This window comes from Rhincodon typus, chromosome 30 (assembly GCF_021869965.1).
Source record: "Rhincodon typus isolate 14 chromosome 30, sRhiTyp1.1, whole genome shotgun sequence".
NCBI lineage: Eukaryota > Metazoa > Chordata > Chondrichthyes > Orectolobiformes > Rhincodontidae > Rhincodon > Rhincodon typus.
The window spans coordinates 2,828,086-2,847,196 of NC_063361.1; the positions used below are offsets into that span (position 1 = coordinate 2,828,086).

The 19,111-nt window shown below is 42.4% G+C and overlaps 2 protein-coding genes across 2 annotated transcripts in view; one reads left to right on the plus strand and one right to left on the minus strand.

The window, feature by feature from the left end:
- kcnh6a (potassium voltage-gated channel, subfamily H (eag-related), member 6a) overlaps positions 1–2,940 on the plus strand; it is a 166,753-nt gene extending 163,813 nt beyond the window's left edge. Inside the window, exons 13-14 of the mRNA XM_048614560.1 lie at positions 909–1,110; positions 2,040–2,940. Coding sequence (XP_048470517.1) covers positions 909–1,110; positions 2,040–2,309 — 472 coding nt within the window. The 3' untranslated portion in view covers positions 2,310–2,940. The remainder of the gene's footprint in view (positions 1–908; positions 1,111–2,039) is intronic.
- A 1,774-nt stretch (positions 2,941–4,714) lies between these two features.
- The window catches only part of dcaf7 (ddb1 and cul4 associated factor 7), a 52,526-nt gene continuing 38,129 nt past the window's right edge, over positions 4,715–19,111 (minus strand). The window contains exon 5 of the mRNA XM_048614561.1: positions 4,715–12,412. Within this exon, the coding sequence (XP_048470518.1) occupies positions 12,240–12,412 (173 nt within the window). The 3' untranslated portion in view covers positions 4,715–12,239. The remainder of the gene's footprint in view (positions 12,413–19,111) is intronic.

Here is a 19,111-nt window from a genome sequence, read left to right on the forward strand (position 1 = left end):
TGTGATAACAAGGTCTGGTGTGTTGGGGTAAGGACATGCGAGGATTTGCCTCAAACCCTAAAATTGTTGAACTCGATATTGAGTTCAGAAGACTGTAGAGTTCCCAAGTGGTTTTATTTTATCATTTAAATACTTCATTGAGGGTTCAGACTACTTATGGAGTAGGAATGCATCAGTACCTTAGCATCCTGTATATTATAAAGTTGAAGTTTATCAAACCTCAGAGTTGCCATGTGGGCATGGTGAGAACAATCGGTTCCCAAAATGGGCAGATTGTCAACAAGATTTTCTAAACTTAGCATAAATATTAATATCTCTTGTTTGTAGAGATTTGAGTTTTGTGACATGAAAGCTGAACATCAATCTCAGCAAATGTCTGTATTCTTCTGATCTGGGAGATTACATGTGCGGAAGGCCAGGGTGCCAGTTCAGGCCAGCACTATTGACCAAGGGATGGACGTAGGTCAACAAGTCATAGACAGGGAGCCTGAAGTGGATGTAAAGCAGTAGGATTGGCATGGGTTCACAGGCCAGAGAGACCAAGTCTTGGGTAAGTAGGCAGAGCACTGAGACCAGGAAGGGAACCTCACTCAAGTGCGAGACTAAAGTCTAAGGACGGGGAAATGCGTTTGGTTGAAACTGTGCTTTTAACATAGAAAACCAGTTCGCGCGCAGGCCAGGACAATAAATAGAAAATGTCCTATCTCTGTTGTCTGCAAGAGCCTTGGTTACATGAAATGAGACCTGAGATCTGGGCACTGTGTGCCATTGGCCTTCCTACATGGCTTGAATTGGGCAGTCACCAGAGGTAGATATTGGTAGCAAAGTGAAAATTATTTGAGGGTCTCCTTTCAATGGCCTTGAGGTCAGGAAGCTCAACTAACAGCATGTCTCTGACTTTGCCACAGATTGGAGACCAGGATGACAGCTGATATCAACATCGTCTTGCAGCTCCTGCAGCGTCAGGCAGTCCCTGTACCTGTTCCCCCAGCTTACAGTGCTGTGTCACCAACATCTCATCCCATTGATATGTACTCTCCACTGTCGGCAGAACCTAAAGTGTTGTCCTCTACTCAACCTGCAACTCCACTTTCAGCAGCTCCTCTGGAGGTAAGTGTCATATTTAGCATTGAATGGGATAAAACTGTCTGCCATTGAAACTCCATTGTCAGTCATATGAACAGGCAGGAGAAACCAGTTATGAAAATTGATCCATTCTTGGGATGTTGGCATTGCTGGCTAGTCCAGCATTTACTGCCCATCACCTAGTTGCCCTTGATAATGTGCTGGTAAGCTCTCTCTTGAACTGCTGATGCTGGAGTCAGAGTTAATACAGTGTGGAACTGGAGGAACACAGCAGGCCAGGCAGCATCAGAGGAGCAGGAAAGTTGGAAAGGATCGAAAAGGTCCTGACCCAAAACGTCAACTTTCCTGTTCCTCTGATGCTGCCTGGCCCGCTGTGTTCCTCCAGCTCCACACTGCGTTATCTCTTGAACTGCTGCAGTTTGTGTGATGTAGGTACACCCAGTGTTGTAAAAAAAAAAGTTCCAGATTTTGAATCTTGTTGAAATTCCTCATGCCCAGGTTTTGTGGATACTGCATTGGTGAATATGCTTTAGTAACAGTCTATTGTTACTGAGGGAATTGAGCATCATGAGAAATGGTGGATAAAGTGACAATCGAACAGAAAATCATCCATGATCACAGTGAATGCTAAAGCAGGAAGCACCGGGGAATGTACGCTCCCATTCCCGCTCCTACTTATGATCTTCCATTTAATTAGTTCATGTGAATTATTTGGACTTGGACCTGGTGTTAGCACAGGAATGGAATGTTGGGGTTGAAGACCAGCCATTATTGTATTGAATGATGGAGCAGGCTCACCAGGCTGTTTGACCCTCTCATACTCTCCTAACTTTCTCGGCTATTAACCCACATCTCCTGCCACTTTGCTCAAATTCTGTCCATCTTTTAAATCATTAAATTGTAAGAATGTGATCAGCATGACAATTCTCATGGAATGCTGTTTCTTTCTCCAGACTCCTTACTACTCCATGGCAGAGAAACCACAGGAGAAATCCCAGGAATCCTTGACTGGTGGAGCCCTGCTGATGATGGCACCAGACCAAAGTCTGACCCTCAACCTTCCACCAGGTCAACAAACCTCCCCTCCTCTGGCAGCAACTTTTCCCTCATCCCCTTGCTTTAGCCCATCTCGCTTTCCTTCTCTCCCAGAGCATTTGGAAAGCTCCAGCACAGATACAGACATTAAGAGACATGTGTCAGACCCAGTCCTGCCAGGCAGTTAAGGCCTCATCGCGACTTGGCAGGAACATTACTTCGCTCCGTCCTGTTTTTGCAGAGAACAGTGCTGCCTCGGGGGACCATCCTGGACTTGGTTTTAAGCCGCAACTGGGAAATCTGGCAGGATTGTTTTGCGCAGCCTGCTGCACAATCTCAAACAATTCTGGTTATGTACGAATTAGACAAGACAAAGCAGAAACAGAGCAAACCCATCAGCTTGTCATCAATTTTATCACTTTAAAGTATTCATCATTATCCACAGGAAATGAAAGCAAAAGCCATTCAGTGAACCATCTCAGGATATACCAAAAACATTGTCCGCACAGGTCTGAGTATAGATGGCAACAGTTTTCAATGGATTAGGCAACAATGGAACAATGAAACAATGAAAAGTGGTACATTGGAGCTTTACTCCATCTAACCCTGCGTGGTACCTGCACTGGACGTGTTTGCTAGACACTGTGTTGAGGGAGCTTTACTTTGTATTTAACCCTGCACTGTACCCTCCCTTGGACTGTTTGACGGGGAGTGTAGTGGAGTTCTCTATAACCCTGGATTGTAAATTGAATTTTCCTCTCCATTTGTGCTGGAAGGGTCATCTTTACCTTAGAGAATACGTAAAACAGGCTGTAGTGATTGGCTAATACACAGAGAGTTATACACAGTATAAACTTTGCCTTTCCATTCATGTCACTTTCTGTCCAGCCAACAGCAAATCTACTAGTCCTTCAACACTGGGGTAATTTTAATCTTTGGGGGCAGATTGGTATATGTATTATTTGACCCCCAGCACAAGCAGGTTCTCCAAATCCTCCCATAACCTTGCATGCTATAAACACCTCAACCCAAAGGAGGGCAATCCTTCTTAGATTTCCCATTTCCTCCAGTAATACAGTGTGTGATGGAGAATATTTATCACTCCCCAGTGCAATATAGAAGACTGTTAAGCAGCCCCCAATGGCATGTGTACCCTGCATGATCCTACCAACTCTCCTCATACTGCCAGTATTCTCACCTGAACCCAATTCCTACAGGTTTCCGCTACTGTCATCTCAACCTCATGAGCTGTTGGGGCTTCCGATTTCCTGGAGGATGAGTGACACGATAAAGGAAAATGGACATAATAGTCTCATCAGCCAAGCAATCAAGGACCCAGAAACAGATTTGCATCAAATATATAATAAATAATAATGATTGCTCAGATAATGCTGTCTTCATTTGTCCAAGAACCATGCAATTGGCTTTAGCAAGTTTGGTCAATGTCAAAGAGCACTGTGTTGTCGGTGGTGTTGTGGCAGAGGGGCGGCCGAGTGTGGGGGTAGCGTGTACAGTAGTACTTAATTGGATGAGTGTTTAAAGGGAGTAGAGAGATAAAGAGAGTGAGGCCAGTGTCTGCTCTGCTAATGCTCAGTATAGGTGAACAGGGTAATGGTTTCCATTTTAATAGTTCCCCAGTTCAGTTGATTCTGGCCAACTGTTGAGCTCAAGCAAGGTAGAAGCCTCCAACTTCTGACTTTATGGGCCTATCTTGGAGATTACCAGATGCAAAGGAATTGCCTGCTGGAAAGTTTCAATTTCTGGGCAATTTCTTTGGGTTCAGCAGTGTCAACATTTACACATGATGTCAATGTGCAACTCCCGTTTACACTACCTCGCCATTGGAATAGCAGGGCTATTATCTGATCATTTACCTCTTTGCTGTTTGGGGAAAATGTCTAGTCTTCCCAGCATTTAGAAGCGACAAGAGCAAACCCTTAGTATCAAATACATCAAGTCATCCTCACATACTATCTCAATATTTGCATTGCTTGAACAGTAAGAATATGGATTATACAAAGTACTTACAAATGTGGCTACAGAAATTGACATGGGCCTCATTCATAACTCTGATTTAGCACAATTTAAAGATAAGTTTTGTCTTTAATTTCTTGCTGGAATTATTTCTTGTGTGAATTATTTCTCTACAATGTTTCTGAAGTAAAAATAGAAAGAGCAAGAGTAGGCACTCAGTCCATCGGGCTTGCTACACCCTTTAGCATGATCGGAGTTATCTCTACACCATACTCCTGCTCTCTCCCCATATTGCCCGATGCCTTTAGTGGACAGAAATCTATTTCTTTCTTTTTCCAGCTCCAGCATCTGTTAGAGCAGGTAACGAATAAATCTGAATCAGGCAATGGTTCAACAGTTAAAGGACTGTGCGCAATGTAAATTGATAGGAAATAGGATATAAGTGATGGGCCAGATGGCCTCCTCCATTGCTGTAAATGACTGACTCATTCAGTACAATGGTACAAAGTTTATGGTAGTTTCAACTGGTAATGCACCACAAGAACTGGTTTGATTTTCCAATAGGAAAACGGGAATGACCAGTGGAACAAAAACTGGCAGATAAACACAACAGCACTGACACGCTTCAATAATTTTATTAAGAAAAAGTTAACATATTATATATTCCATTGTAAACAAAAACAAACATTCTACAGTTCTAAGAAAGCATTCAGCTATGCATTCATTAATGAACAGAAACCGGACAAAAATCGCACAATATAAATATTAAAAGTGCCATTTACAGGGTAAATGGACATTCAAAAATTTGAAGACTTTAAATTAATGACAAATCGTTTCTTCAACATAAGATGGTTTCTCCTTCCAACATTAAATGCAATGGCCTTGCAATTACACCTCGGGGCACCAGCCGAAAGTGCTAGGACAAACTCCTCGGTAAATAGCCGAGAAAACAATGCCGCATGAACACGTTCAGCTCGTGTAATTCCAAAGATGCATTGTGTTCTTTAAAAAAAAATCAAAACGGGAGGAATTTAAAAAGATTCCTGCTTCAGTCTGACGTACAGCATCTGAACTAACTATTCAAAAAAAAAACATGGCAGCTACTCTCAAAACCAAGCTGCCAGGCAAGAGGTTTAAAATGGAGGAGGGGGATGGGCACTTAGTTACACTACAACAAACCTTCAGAAGACTAAAATATCAGAGATATTGCATGGACCGGAATAATTTAAAAAAACGAGGGGGAAGCAACGTGCAAGATGGGATTTTACATTAACAGCTTCAGCAAAAAAAAGCTTTAATTAAGTGAATAAAGTGACGGTCCCTTGTAACGGGGAACTCGACAATCTGGTTTGTAGTGGGCTGTTTAGTTGAGGACCAGTGACTGCTAGGTTACAAATAAAATGCTGCAGATTCTGTGTTCAAGAAAGGGGCTGTTGTGTTTAGGGGAACCATACCAGATGCTTAACCCTTTTGAAATTTACGACCATACACTCCACTTTCCACCCCAATCTACTTCAATCAGACTGAACACAAAAATGTCTGGCAGCCTTTAATGACTGAATCTCTCTTTCCAAACCAGAATCTGTGCTTTGCACTTTCTAAGCAGCATGAACTAATACTATACACACCTCACTGGCACATACATCTAGAAATACTGTCAACTGAAGTAAACAAACTCAGGTTGTGCTACACGATCAAGTCTGGAATCTGATGGAACAAAGAATAACAAAGATCAGCGGACAGCAGCTAAGACATTACCTTTAAGCCACAGAATTCAGAAGCGGGTTGTTAAGCACAGAGGCTATCAGCATTCACTGACACATATTGCCTAAAACTACAACCACTGCGCACCAAAGATGGGGCCTGTCAGAGCGAAACCAGTGTGCTTAATGTTTAACAGTGAATTTCTGGAGTGAGCACACATTTAATACAGAGTCATCTAGGGCAGCAATTGGTTAATGGCCAAGTGTGATGCCTGCAGCAAACAAGCAAGGGTTAAATTACATCAACACACTTGCCTCTTCCAGTGGATAAAGAACCTGTTACATGTCAGAGACATAAGCCTGAGCCAAGCTCAGTGTGTAGTTTCTACAAATTACTGATCTCAGTCAGCACAGCAAGTGCTTCAATTAAGTTCAGTTCAAATAGGGTGGGGAGTGGTGGATTTGGGTCAAATTTCTATTGCTGATCAATAATTGAGCACCCTGCTCCCAGGAAAGTGCAAGGATGGGATAAACCTCAGCTACAGTGCCTTTGGCCAAACAGCCTGCTGACACATCCCATACGGACCCAAGTGATGATCTCCTGGATGAGATATCGGAGGGAAGTTTGCGCTACGTACAAAAAACAAAGACTGTACTCTGCCTCCATATGGGAAAACAACAGATTGAATTCATTCTTCCACTTGTCAACATTACAAACCTTCCCTGTAGGTGCCGACTCCAGTCAAATTAGACCAAAGTAGAAGTAGAAGTATTCTCCCAAAAAAATCTTTAAGCACTTTGGAGCATTACACAATGGAGTAATAAAAACACCAAGAAATCTCACATTCCAATATCATACAATCTTCGTTTGATTCATTCCCTAGAACTGTCTCCAGCACCAATTAATCCTATGTCCAGTTGCAAATACCCGCACTCCCAATACAGCCCAGGTCAGCAGGGACTAATAATAATGTAAGCACAACTGGCCTTTGTTGAATCCGAGTGAAGAAACTATATTTGCAGCATCACATCCCAAAACTCTCAGCTGCCCCTGTTAGACTTCACTAAAATCCATTACACTGATGTTGTCATAGTGACAACGCAAAATGTAAACACAATGGTGAATCACATGCTGCTCCCGTAAGAATCAGGTATGCAGTGTAATGTACAGGGACCAGAATCAGACCACATGTCCCTCCTTCCAAATACCAGGAACACATAGCAGATACTTAACCAGCATTTAAAACATACTGTACAAATTAATGACTTAATACACAGCAACAGGCTTTGGAAACATGGGCCCTAAAACAAGTACTGTGGCAGTGACTGTATCCAGTCTGCAATGCTTCACGTTAGCACCTCATACATCAAGGTAGGGACCGAGCAATGAACCAGCGATGTATGGAGTAGCTGTAGAATAAACAAACCCCAGAAATTAAAACCTCATATCCAACAGCAGTCAGTTATAAAATACAAGGGCTCACTGATGCTCTGGAGCCCACTTGTTCAGAGTTTACAGTAATATTTTTTTAAAATGAACTTCTTTGAATGTCACCAGAAGTTTAAAGTAAGTTGAGCCATGCAGAAAGGAACACACTCAACAGCAAACTAACCTTGTATTACTTAAATAAATCTTTGTGAAAACTCCAAGCTGTGTGTGGAAACAAACTCCATAAGAAACCCATGTGCCATAAACTAGCTGAGGGCAACTTGTGGCAAACCACAGCAAAGGTTAATTCTTGCTCTTGTGGGGGAGGGGGGAGTTACTAGGGACAGCTTGTAAGTGGGGGTTGGGAAAGGGGGTGATGAAGCTTTGATACAATTACTATGATCCCACATCTCAATCTAGATCAGCTACAGAGCTGCCACCTTCTATAACGTATTATCTCAAATTTACTTAAAATACTGAGGAACGACAATATTAATAAACATACACAATTTATCATTTCCATTCCTTTTGCTATCAACAAAGTAACCATTTGCATTGTAGCCCACGTCATACATCGCTCATGACAAAGTTACCACTGTCAGAATCTATAATTATATAAAAGAGTGTTTTACACTATTTAAGCTATATGACATCCTTGTGTTGATATTGATTGTGATGAAGTGAACCATCCATATCTAAGCTAATGTTATTCTAGAACATTTGTGAAGAACTTCAGTACTAGAGACAGAGAAATATAAACCAGTTGACAAAAATGCTGTCCAGTGTATGTGCTAATTGGGCATACAGTGCAAGAAATGGCACCACGTGGCTGTATTAGGTGAATGAATGAGCTAGTTATAAATTGAGTAGTGATGGTATACAGTCCAATTTAGAGAACTTCCAAATATGGGAAATGAGTTCAGGTACAAAATCTGCTTTCTAACCAATTTCTTAACTAATTTCCAATTCCTAATGTGAACCCAGAGTAAACCATAATCAGTGCCACAACCAGAAATTCTTCAGCATAAGGGGACTCTAAGCCAATAACTGTATTTGACAGAGATCAGTGAATCTGGCATACAGCATTCTGTCTTGCCGTGATGATTTTATCATATCACGAGAAAATCTTGGATCTTTTTCCCACCATGATCTTTTTAAAAAAAGAGTATCAGTGTTGTCAGCTTTTCTTGGACCACAAACAGAAGTTTGCAGCATATGCTGTAGAAAAGAGACTAGTGTAAAATTACCATTTTCATTTTTGTACAGCAGAATCAGACAGGTAAAGAGGTACACTACATTTACAGTGGAAAGACTCATTACTGAAGATGTGGCACTTTGAGCATGTACAACAGCTCAAAGGACAAGAGTCACCAAGCAGTATCGTAGCCTAGCAAGCAAACTGGGCACCTTTTTACTAAAAGCCAACAAATTAAAAAAGGTTACATTAGTCAAACAGAATCTCGCACATACAAAACCATTTAAACAGACATTATTTTCTCAGGTTTTCACGTAGTGAACAATTATCCCACACTCAAAAATGGAGAAACCAGCTCAAAACTGGACAGGAAGGGGAACACATCAACAAGCCAAAAGATTGAGCACAATATTCCTCAAATAATGTGCCAAATTGATTGGGGTTATTTCAGCACGTGTTGGGGCTTGGACCTGATTTTATGTCATCATTTCACCTATATTATTCACTTCTACAACATAGTGAGGAGCCTGGGTTTCAATGCAAACCATGTATTTTTAAGCAGAAATGGATTTACATTACAGCCCATTTACCAGTGGGTGGCAATAGATCACACTGTTTGGTCACTTTAACAAAATGCGAGAATTCCATTGCGCCAATTAAATTGAAAACCTGACCGTTCTACAGTTTGAAGCTAATAGAATCAGACATGCAAACACCCAGGATCTTTACAACTAACCCTCTCAACTCAATTTTTCCAATTTGGCCACCCTGACCACCAGTGGCTACAAACAATTGCTGTAGTAATTAGAAATGAGTCAGGCAGTTAGTTACAAAAAAAAAGTTACCAGATGTTCGAAAAACTCAAATAATAGTGGTCGGGGAGGGGCTGTATAGCAGGTACTCCCAGTCAGTCAGTTGGGATCAAGAGGGCACCAACATTGACATTTAAACATTTTGACAGCCAAAGAACTGGAAAATAAAGACACCACATCTACTCATTAGTTTACCAGCAACTCATCCAATAAGTCTCAAGTATCATCACTGGGAGGAATTTATAAATTATTATTACATAATATTTAAAGACTCCAATGTGCAAATCAACTTTGCAATATTACTATTTATTAATTCAGTTTGCTCCCCTCACCAGTGACACATAAATCCACTAGCACTCTACCCAATGTGCAATGAAAGACCCTCTTAGTGACAGACTGTATAACCAGTACTGTAGCTCAGTGCTGTAGTGATACTTGTAACCACTGGTACCCAGTAACAGTTCAAAAATCCTGAATCTACAATTATAAATTTAACTCCAATATTCCAACTACAGTGAACTGCACAACTCATTGCACAGCCAGGTCATAAGAAACTAACATCATGCACCCACTGCAAGAACTCAACCTCAAATTACAGCCACTTCAAACCTGCTTTAAGTGCTCTGGATTAGAAACTGGTGGTTCATTTCCCATCTAGAGCATGCATCCATTCTTCCCACTGATTGCACAATATCCCCTCCCTCTAAAAATCCTCCCAAATTGTTTCGCTGTATCAAGTCACAGTTCAATATATAAAGGTGGTGGGTTGTGGGGGCATTAATAAATGTTCTGCATGATCTAGCATCTCTGCAGGAGTGCAGCTGTCTACAGTCTGACCAAGAGAAGAGGCTGACTGAATACAGATGCATTTCCATTAAAGGGAAAAGGAAATCTATAGGGAGAGGGTTTCACTCAATTTTACGCAGCAAGAAATAACCTTTTCTCCCCTCACTTGCTGAGATACCCAAATGTTAAACATTCTTCCCAACCAAGTTGGTCTGTGAAACCCCCAGCAAGTACTAACTGGAACTGCAAGGTACTCCCCTCATCCGTACTCTTGCTTTAACATCTAAAGCAGTTTGAAAGAACTCTAGTGATTCTGTAAATGTCAAAACACATACATCCCTATCTCTACAACTCCACACTCAAATCAGATCACTAAATCCACATTGATCATAAGGCAAAGACCAAACACATTACCCTCTCCCCTCCATCAAAAAAATGAGAAAGCAGGCTGGGTTTGTATCGCCTTTAACAGAGATCAAGAAGCCTGGAATTGAGAGCCAAGGGACCAGACAAATAAAGCAAACAATCAGAACCCAAGAAAATCATTGGTGCAGAATTGGAGCTGCATTATGCAGGATTGTTATTTTTATTGCAATTCAACTGTACCTCATCACAGCATGCTCTTCTGTCCATTCTCTTAAATAACATTATTCAATGTTTGTTAAACACTGCTTCATAGATAGGGTGTGGGTGGGCAGTAGCAGAATGGGCATGTATAGTGAATGACAAAGAGAATGCTGTAAAGCACTACTGAGTTTCAATTACCTCAAGAAGTAACACGTCATAACATGAAGTGGTTTTTGCCAATGTTTAATTGGCTGCTTCAGCTGATAAAAATGCAGTCAAGACCAAATAAATTGTACTATTCCCCCAGACCCAGCCTGCAAATAGTGTGTAATACAACTAGTGCGGAAAAGCATGGCTCTCAAGTCATGAGCTCCCACTTCAGCACAGCTGCATGTATTGTACAAACAGTAAAAAATAGCACTCAATAATCCAATTTTACTGGAAACACATACTCCAAATTCAATGCTTATATCAAGGTACAAGTTAGAAGCTGATAGCCACAAGAGGTCCATAGCAACTGCAGGCAGTCTGTCCAAAGTCACTTTGTGATTTTATAAACATGCCGAAGGAAGAACTAGGTGGCTGGATGTGGGGAACACACCAGCAATATGTAAGCTACAGGTTGAGGACATTTGCCAGTTCACAGTCAAAGTAAAATGGTGATTCTCAACAGCAGTCAGTGCCAGCAACAACCACTGCACTATGCCCAAACTACAGCCGCATTCCATCACTTTGTAATGTTCCCAGTTTCCTGAAGTCAGGAATAGCATCTCATTTACATTACCAAGAGACAGAGGTGCACTGGGGGCCTTACCTAGAAAAACACATAACTGAACAAAAAATAACAGCATTCCGCAGGTTTCACATGTTGCTCCCACAAGTGCTGTCAGTAGCGTTCAGTTGTTAATGTTGGCCAGGCGTATTCAGAATGCTCATGAAGGCAGATGAATGGAGATGGGCATTTCTGATGCTGGGGCAGAATCAGGGTTACAAACTGTCAACTGAAGTGCATACTCAAAAAGCACTGATCACTGCTGACTGCATCACTCAGCATTCTCATCACAAGATCTTCTAGATACTTCAGGAAGCCAAAGTATTTCTCAATATTAATTTCTGAAAGGACAAGTTCTTACCTCACAAAAAAGAAAAAAACTGCTGTCACACCTAGCACAAAGGGCAGCTCACAGTTGCAGGGACACAACGTACCACACTGGAGTTCAGTAACTCCCCTGATTGCAGTGGATCAGAAAACAGAATTCTTCTGAAACTGGACTGATCCCAGTTGCTATTAGCCCAATTGTAAATTGTGTACTTAGTGATATTTTAAAAAAGATTGCTACAAGATGGTCTTTGAGAAAAAGGGTTTGTCGATTGAATAAAAGCTTCATTACCAAGTGGTTTAAGCAGTATTTTTAAAGGATGTTGTGTTTTTTTTTGCGGGGTGGGGGTGGGGGTGGGGGTGGTAAGGGAGGAGAAACGAATCAGGAATCCCAAAAAAAGTTACTTTGGACCCATAATGGGCCAATTGCACTCTGTATACAATAACACAACACTGAGAATCTGCACAAACATCCTTAACTTTATCTCATTCACACTGCACATACATACAATAGCCCCCATCTCCCTCCCTTGACTCGTGTGGATCAACAGGACTACACCCGTAAGATCTCAAGACAGTTATTATAGCAAATGGCTATCCAGTCAGGCTGGGTTGATGCCCATTGAACATTGTTGATTTCTCCTTCTGCTGTGTAGGCCAAAATGGGGTCTTCAATGGCACGTGGCATTTGCTGGATGTCCCAAATAAGTGCCTGATGATCATCCGCTTGAAACAAAAAAAAACAGTTCATTTAGATCAAAACAATACAAGACATCAGCCCTCAGCCCTCATTGCAATTAACCGACAGTGCCCAGATCAAGTCATTCCTCCCACCAAAAGCAGTCATCAGATGAGGGGATCGGACTAGTGCTTCCTGTACTGCATGCAGCTAGTTCTACTTAGGGTAGTTACTGCTTCACATTTTAAACAACAAGAATAGAAAGTGGACAACATGCTTTAATCACTGAAGTGTTAAGATGCAATGAGAACTCAAATCATCTGCATAGTGCATAATTTCTGTCCATCTGAAACATTCCTAGATTTCAGCCAGGACAATTAGGAAGCACCAAGGCCAGGCTAGGCATAAACCCACAGGGAAAAAAAATCATTGCTGGAGGCGACATCAGCCCAAACCACCCTGAGGGGGAATTCCCAGATGCTGTGTGACTGCTAAGAAGAAAGAGCCTTCCAATTACTGAGTGGTGTTCAACAATCACATCTGAATCTCCCAATCCCACATCCAAGAAATGAAAAAAAAACTTAAATTTCAACGCAGGTTCCAGTATGATCTAGATGTATGAGGCAAAATCCTGAAGATTGCCGCAGTGATCATAATATAATTACGTTTTGAATACAAGTTGACAAAGACAGAACAGTTCAAGATAATCATTGGGTTAACAGCCAATTTTAAAATGGAACAAACCTAGATGAATTTAATGTAAAAATTAACAATTAGACAGTAACTACTTGGAATCTTTCAAACCATGCACGATTATGTGATGACTAAACGTCCTCCCACAAGAGGGTACAGCAAAACCGCAAGGTCTTCAGATGGGCAGAGAAATTCAAATCAAAATAAAAGATTTAAAGAAGGTTAACTCAAATCTAGTAGCAAGGCTGTCAATACAAGGACACATGGTCGGGAATTCAGAGTGATGGGCAAGAAGCTGATTACAGAACTGGAAACAAAAACTGCCATAGCGTCATACAGCATGGAAACAAGACCCTTCAGTCCAGCTAGACCATGCGACCACATTCCCAAATTAAACTAATCCTACCTGCCTGCACTTGGCCCGTATCCCTCCAAACCTTACTCAAATGTACCTACTCAAATGTCTTTTAAACATTGCTACTGTACCTGCACCCACCAATTCCTCTGGCAGTTCACTCCACACACTAAACACTGTAAAAAAAGTTGTCCCCTGCGTTCTTTTTAAATCTTTCTCCTCTCACCTTAAAAATATGCCCCAGTTTTGAACACCCCCACCTTAAGGAAAAGGCCTTTGTTACTCACCTTATCTGCACCCCTCATGATTTTATAAACCTTTATTAGGTCACTGCTCAACCTCATACATTCCAGTGAAAAAACTCCCAACCTATCCAAGACAACAAGGTGCAGGGCTGGATGAACACAACAGGCCAAGCAGCATCATAGGAGCAGAATGGCTGATGTTTCGGGCCTAGACCCTTCATCAGAAAAGGGGGAGGGGAAGGGGGTTCTGAAATAAATAGGGAGAGAGTGGGAGGCGGATAGAAGATGGATAGAGGAGAGGATAGGTGGAGAGGAAACAAACAGGTCGAACAGGCAGGGATGGAGCCAGTAAAGGTGAGTGTAGGTGGGGAGTTAGGGAGGGGATAGGTTAGTCCAGGGAGGACGGACAGGTCAAGGGGGCGGGATGAGGTTAGTCGGTAGGAGATGGGGGTGCGGCTTGAGGTGGGAGGAGGGGATAGGTGGGAGGAAGAACAGGTTAGGGAGGCGGGGACAAGCTGGACTGGTTTTGGGATGCGGTAGGGGGAGGGGAGATTTTGAAGCTTGTGAAATCCACATTGATACCATTGGGCTGCAGGGTTCCCAAGCGGAATATGAGTTGCTGTTCCTGCAACCTTCGGGTGGCATCGTTGTGGCACTGCAGGAGGCCCAGGATGGACATGTCGTCTGAGGAATGGGAGGGGGAGTTGAAATGGTTCGCGACTGGGAGCTGCAGTTGTTTATCCAGCCTACTTTTATAATTCAAACCTTCCATTGCCAGCAACATTCTGGTAAATCTTGTCTGAACCCTCTCCAATTTAATAATATCCTTCCCATAACATGGCGACCAGAACCGCACAGTACTCTGGAAGAGACCACACCAACATCCTGCACAACCGTAGCATGATGTACCAACGCATTTACTCTAAGGTCTGAGCAATGAAGGCAAGCGTGCTATATGCCACCTTAACCATTCTGTCTACCTGTGATGCAAATTTCAAAGAATTATGGACCTGAACCCCTAGATCTTTGTTCGGTCTCTGTTCTACAACACTACCCAAAGCCCTACCATTAATTGTATAAGTCCTACCCTTGGTTGTTTTAACAAAATGCAATAACTCACATTTACCTAAATTGAACTTCAACTGTCAGTCCTGAGCCCATTGACCCAAGTGATCAAGATCTATTCGTAATTTTAGATAACCTTCTTCACTAGCCGCTATACCACAAGTACTGGTGTCATCTGCAATCTTATTTACCATGCATGTTTCTCAGATTGAACAGACAGGAACAACTGCATGCTCTACAAGTCAGTGATCAGAATCTTGGAACCACTGCCCTTCCATTATTGATGAGGATTCAAGAATGCAAGTGTAAAATCAATATTTGTAGGTGATACAAAAATAATGAGGGCAATTAACTGAGAACAGGATTAATTAATTACAGGGGAGGCCATGGCCTAGTGGTATTATGACTATTAATCTAGAAACTCAACTAATGTTCTAGGGACTCAAGTTTGAATCCTGCCACAGCAGATAGTGGAATTTGAATTCAATAAAAAAAAATCTGGAATTAAGAATCTACTAACGACCACAAAACCACTGTCAACTGCCAGAAAAACCCATCTGGTTTAATAATATCCTTCAGGGAAGGAAATCTGCTGTCCTCACCTGGTCTGGCCTACATGTGACTCCAGACTCTCAGAAGTGTGGTTGACTCTCAACTGCCCTCTGAAATGGCCTAGCAAGCCATTCAGTTGTATGAACTGCTACAAAATCAAAGAAATTGAAACCGGACGGATCACCTGGCATCTAGGCACTGCAAAAGACAACAGCAGAAACAGCCCTGTCGACTGTGCAAAGTCCTCCTCACTAACATCTGGGGGGCTACTGCCAAAATTGGGAGAGCTGTCTCACAGACTAGTCAGGTAACAGCCTGACAGACTCATACTCAGTATACCTTACAGACAATATCTGACCATCACCATCCCTGGATATCTCCTGACCTACCAGCGGGACAGACCCAGCAAAGGTGGTGGCACAGTGGCATACAGTCGGGAGCATATTGCCCAGGGAGTCCTCAACATTGATTTGGGACCATATGGAGTTTCACAGCTTCAGGTTAAACACTGACAACAAAACCTCGTACTATTACCACAATGTCCTCCCTCAGCTGATGAATCGATAATCCTCCATGTTCAGCAACACTTGAAGGAAGCACTAAGGATGGCAAGGGCACAAAATGTACTCTGGGTGGGGAATTTCAGTGTTCATCACCAAGAGCGGGATGGCAGCAGTACTACTGATTGGGCTTGTTGAATCCTAAAAGTCATGGCTGCTAAGCTGGGTCTGCAGTAGGTGGTGAGGGAAGCAACAAGAGGGAAAAACATACTTGACCTCATCCTTACCAATCTGCCAGCTGCAGAAGCATCTGACAGTATCGCTAAGAATGATCATCGCGAAGATGCTGTACTGCCTTCACATTGAGAAAAACCTCCATTGTGTTGTGGCACTATCACAGTTCTAAATGGGAGACTTTAAACAGACCTAGCAACTCCAGACTGGGCATCCACGTGGCACTGTGGGCCATCAACAGCAGCAGAATTGTACTCTAGCACAATCCACAATCTTACGGCCCAGTATATCCTCCACTCAACCATGACCATCAAGCCAGGGGATCAATGAAAAGTGCAAGAGGGCATGCCAGGAGCAGCACCAGGCATACCTGAAAATGAAGTGTCAATCTGGTGAAGCTACCAGACAGGACTACTTGCTGCCAAACAGCATAAGCAACAAGTGATACAGCTAAGCAATCCCACAACCAATGGGTCAGATCTAAGCTCTGCAGTCCTGCCACATCCGGTCGTGAATTATGATAGACAATTAAACAACTCACTGGACGTGGAGGCTCCACAAATATCCCCACCCTCAAAAGTGGAAGAGCCTAGCACATCAGTGCACAAAATAAGGCTGAAGCATTTGCAGCAATCTTTAGCCAAAGTGCCAAGTGGGTGATCTATCTCGACCTCCTCCAACGGTCTCCAGCATAACAGATACCAGTCTTCAGCCAATTCTATTCACTCCACGCAATATCAAGAAACTGTTGTAGACACAGAATACTGCAAAGGCTATAGGCCCTGACAACATTCCAGCAATAGTACTGAAGCTTGTGCTCCAGAACTTGCCACTCTCCTAGCCAAGTGTTCTGGTACAGTTATAAACCTGCTGTCTACCCAACAATGCAGAAAATTGCCAGGTATTACCTGCACATAAAGAGCAGACAAACCCAACCCAGCCAATTACTGCCCCAGTCTACTCTCGATCATCAGAAAAGTGACGGAAGGTGTTGATGCAAGTGCTATCAGGCAATAACCTGCTCATGGATTTTCAGTTGATATCTTTGGCGGAACAATCAGCTCCTGATCCCATTACAGCTTTGGTTCAAACATGGACAAAACAGCTGAATTCCAGAGGTGACGACAGTGTGACAGCCCTTGAACATTGAAGCTGCATTCGACTGACTATAGCATCAAGGAGCCCTAGCAAAACTGGAATCAATGAATATCAGAGCAAACATTCAGCTGGTTGGGGTCATACATACGAAGATGGTCGTGGTTGAATGGAGGTCAGGCATCTCAGTTCCAGGACATCTCTGCAGGAGTTCCTCAGGGAGTGTCCTAGGCCCAACCATCAATGACCTTCCCTCCATCAGTAGATCAGAAGTGTGAATGTTTGCCAGTGATTAAACAAGTTCAGCACCATTCACAACTCCTCAGACACTAAAGCAGTCAGTGTTCAAATGCAACAAGATCTGGACAATATCCAGGCTTGGGCTGACAAGTTGCAAGTAACATTCGTGCCACACAAATGGCCATCATCAATCTAACCGCTGCCCCATTGACATATTATCACTACTGAATCCCCCACTATCAACATCCTAGGGGTTACACTGACCAAAAACTCAACTGGACTTGCCATATAAACACAGTGACTACAAAAGTAGGTCAGAAGCTAGGAATACTGTGGTGAGTAACTCACCTCCATAACCCCGCCAAAGCCTCATCACCATCTACAAGGCACAAGTCAGGAATATGACCAAATACTCCGGACTTGCCTGGAAGGGTGCAGCTCCAACAACACTCAAGAAGCTTGACACCATCCAGGACAAAGCTCGATTGGCACTACATCCACTCCTTCCAACATCGGCACTCAGTACACACTGTTGCAACTATCTACGTGATGCATTCAGAAATTCACCAAAGATCCTTAGACAGCACCTTCCTAATCCACAACCACTTCCATCTAGAAAGACCAGGGCAGCAGATACATAGGAACACCATTTTCACATTCCTCTCTAAACCACTCACCATCTTGACTTGGAAATATATTGCAGTTCCTTCACCATCGCAGGGTCAAAATTCTGGAATTCCTTCCCTAAACGCATTGTGGGTCAACCCACATCAGGTGGACTACAGCAGTTGTCCAGGTGGCAGGAAGGTGGCAGTACACCATCACCTTCTCAAGGGCAACTAGTTTCGGGCAATAAATGCTGGCCCAGGCAGCGATGCTCACATCCAAAAAAATGAATTAGAAAAAAGACAAAAAGCTTAATATATTTTGGGATGTTGGAAGAAAATTTATACTGAGAAATCAGGGACGTTTTTGGAGAACTGAGATAAAAGATGCATTACAGGACAAAACTTGAAAAAGCAAAAGAAGGCAGATTTAGATACATTCCTAGTGTTATAAATAGGATAAAAATATGAAAATGATAATGGCAAACTCACAGATTACAGAATAAGCCAGTTTTGGGCAAATTAATTATGACATTTTAGGGGACGAGATATTTTGGCTTTAAGAGTCTAGAGAAACCGTGACACTGGAACAAGGAGGGTCTAAAGGAAATCTGATCGACATTTTCAAAATGGTGATAGATTTTGATGTTTTAAATAGAGATAATCCATTTTGACATCCAAGATGAGTCACTAATCAGAGGTCATACACTTCAGTTCATCCCCCAAAGAACGAAGGGAGGCTAAGTGAAAGGTTCTGAGGAAGGATCACCAGACCTGAAACATTAACTCTGTTTCTTTCCTTCACAGATGCTGCCAGACCTGCTGAGCTTTTCCAGCAACTTTGTTTTTGTAAGTGAAAGGTTGTCAGGACATGGAGCATCCAAATAGAAACAGTGGTGGAAGCAGCCTCCACAATAACTTTAAAAGGAAAGTGTTAAGTAAATGAATAAAACAAAAATATGCTGTAAAATTCTACCTTTAACTAAGAAAGAATTCAGAGAATTTCAATCTGCCCAAGGTGATAAGAGCCAGCAGCAGAAAACAGTTCTGTAGTAATCTCAGATCCGGTGTGATCCATGGAAAGTGCCAGATGAAGGCAACTGAGATGCCCTTCTGCAGTACTGCAGAATGGAGGGAACCTTACACTTCACTTAACCAGTAT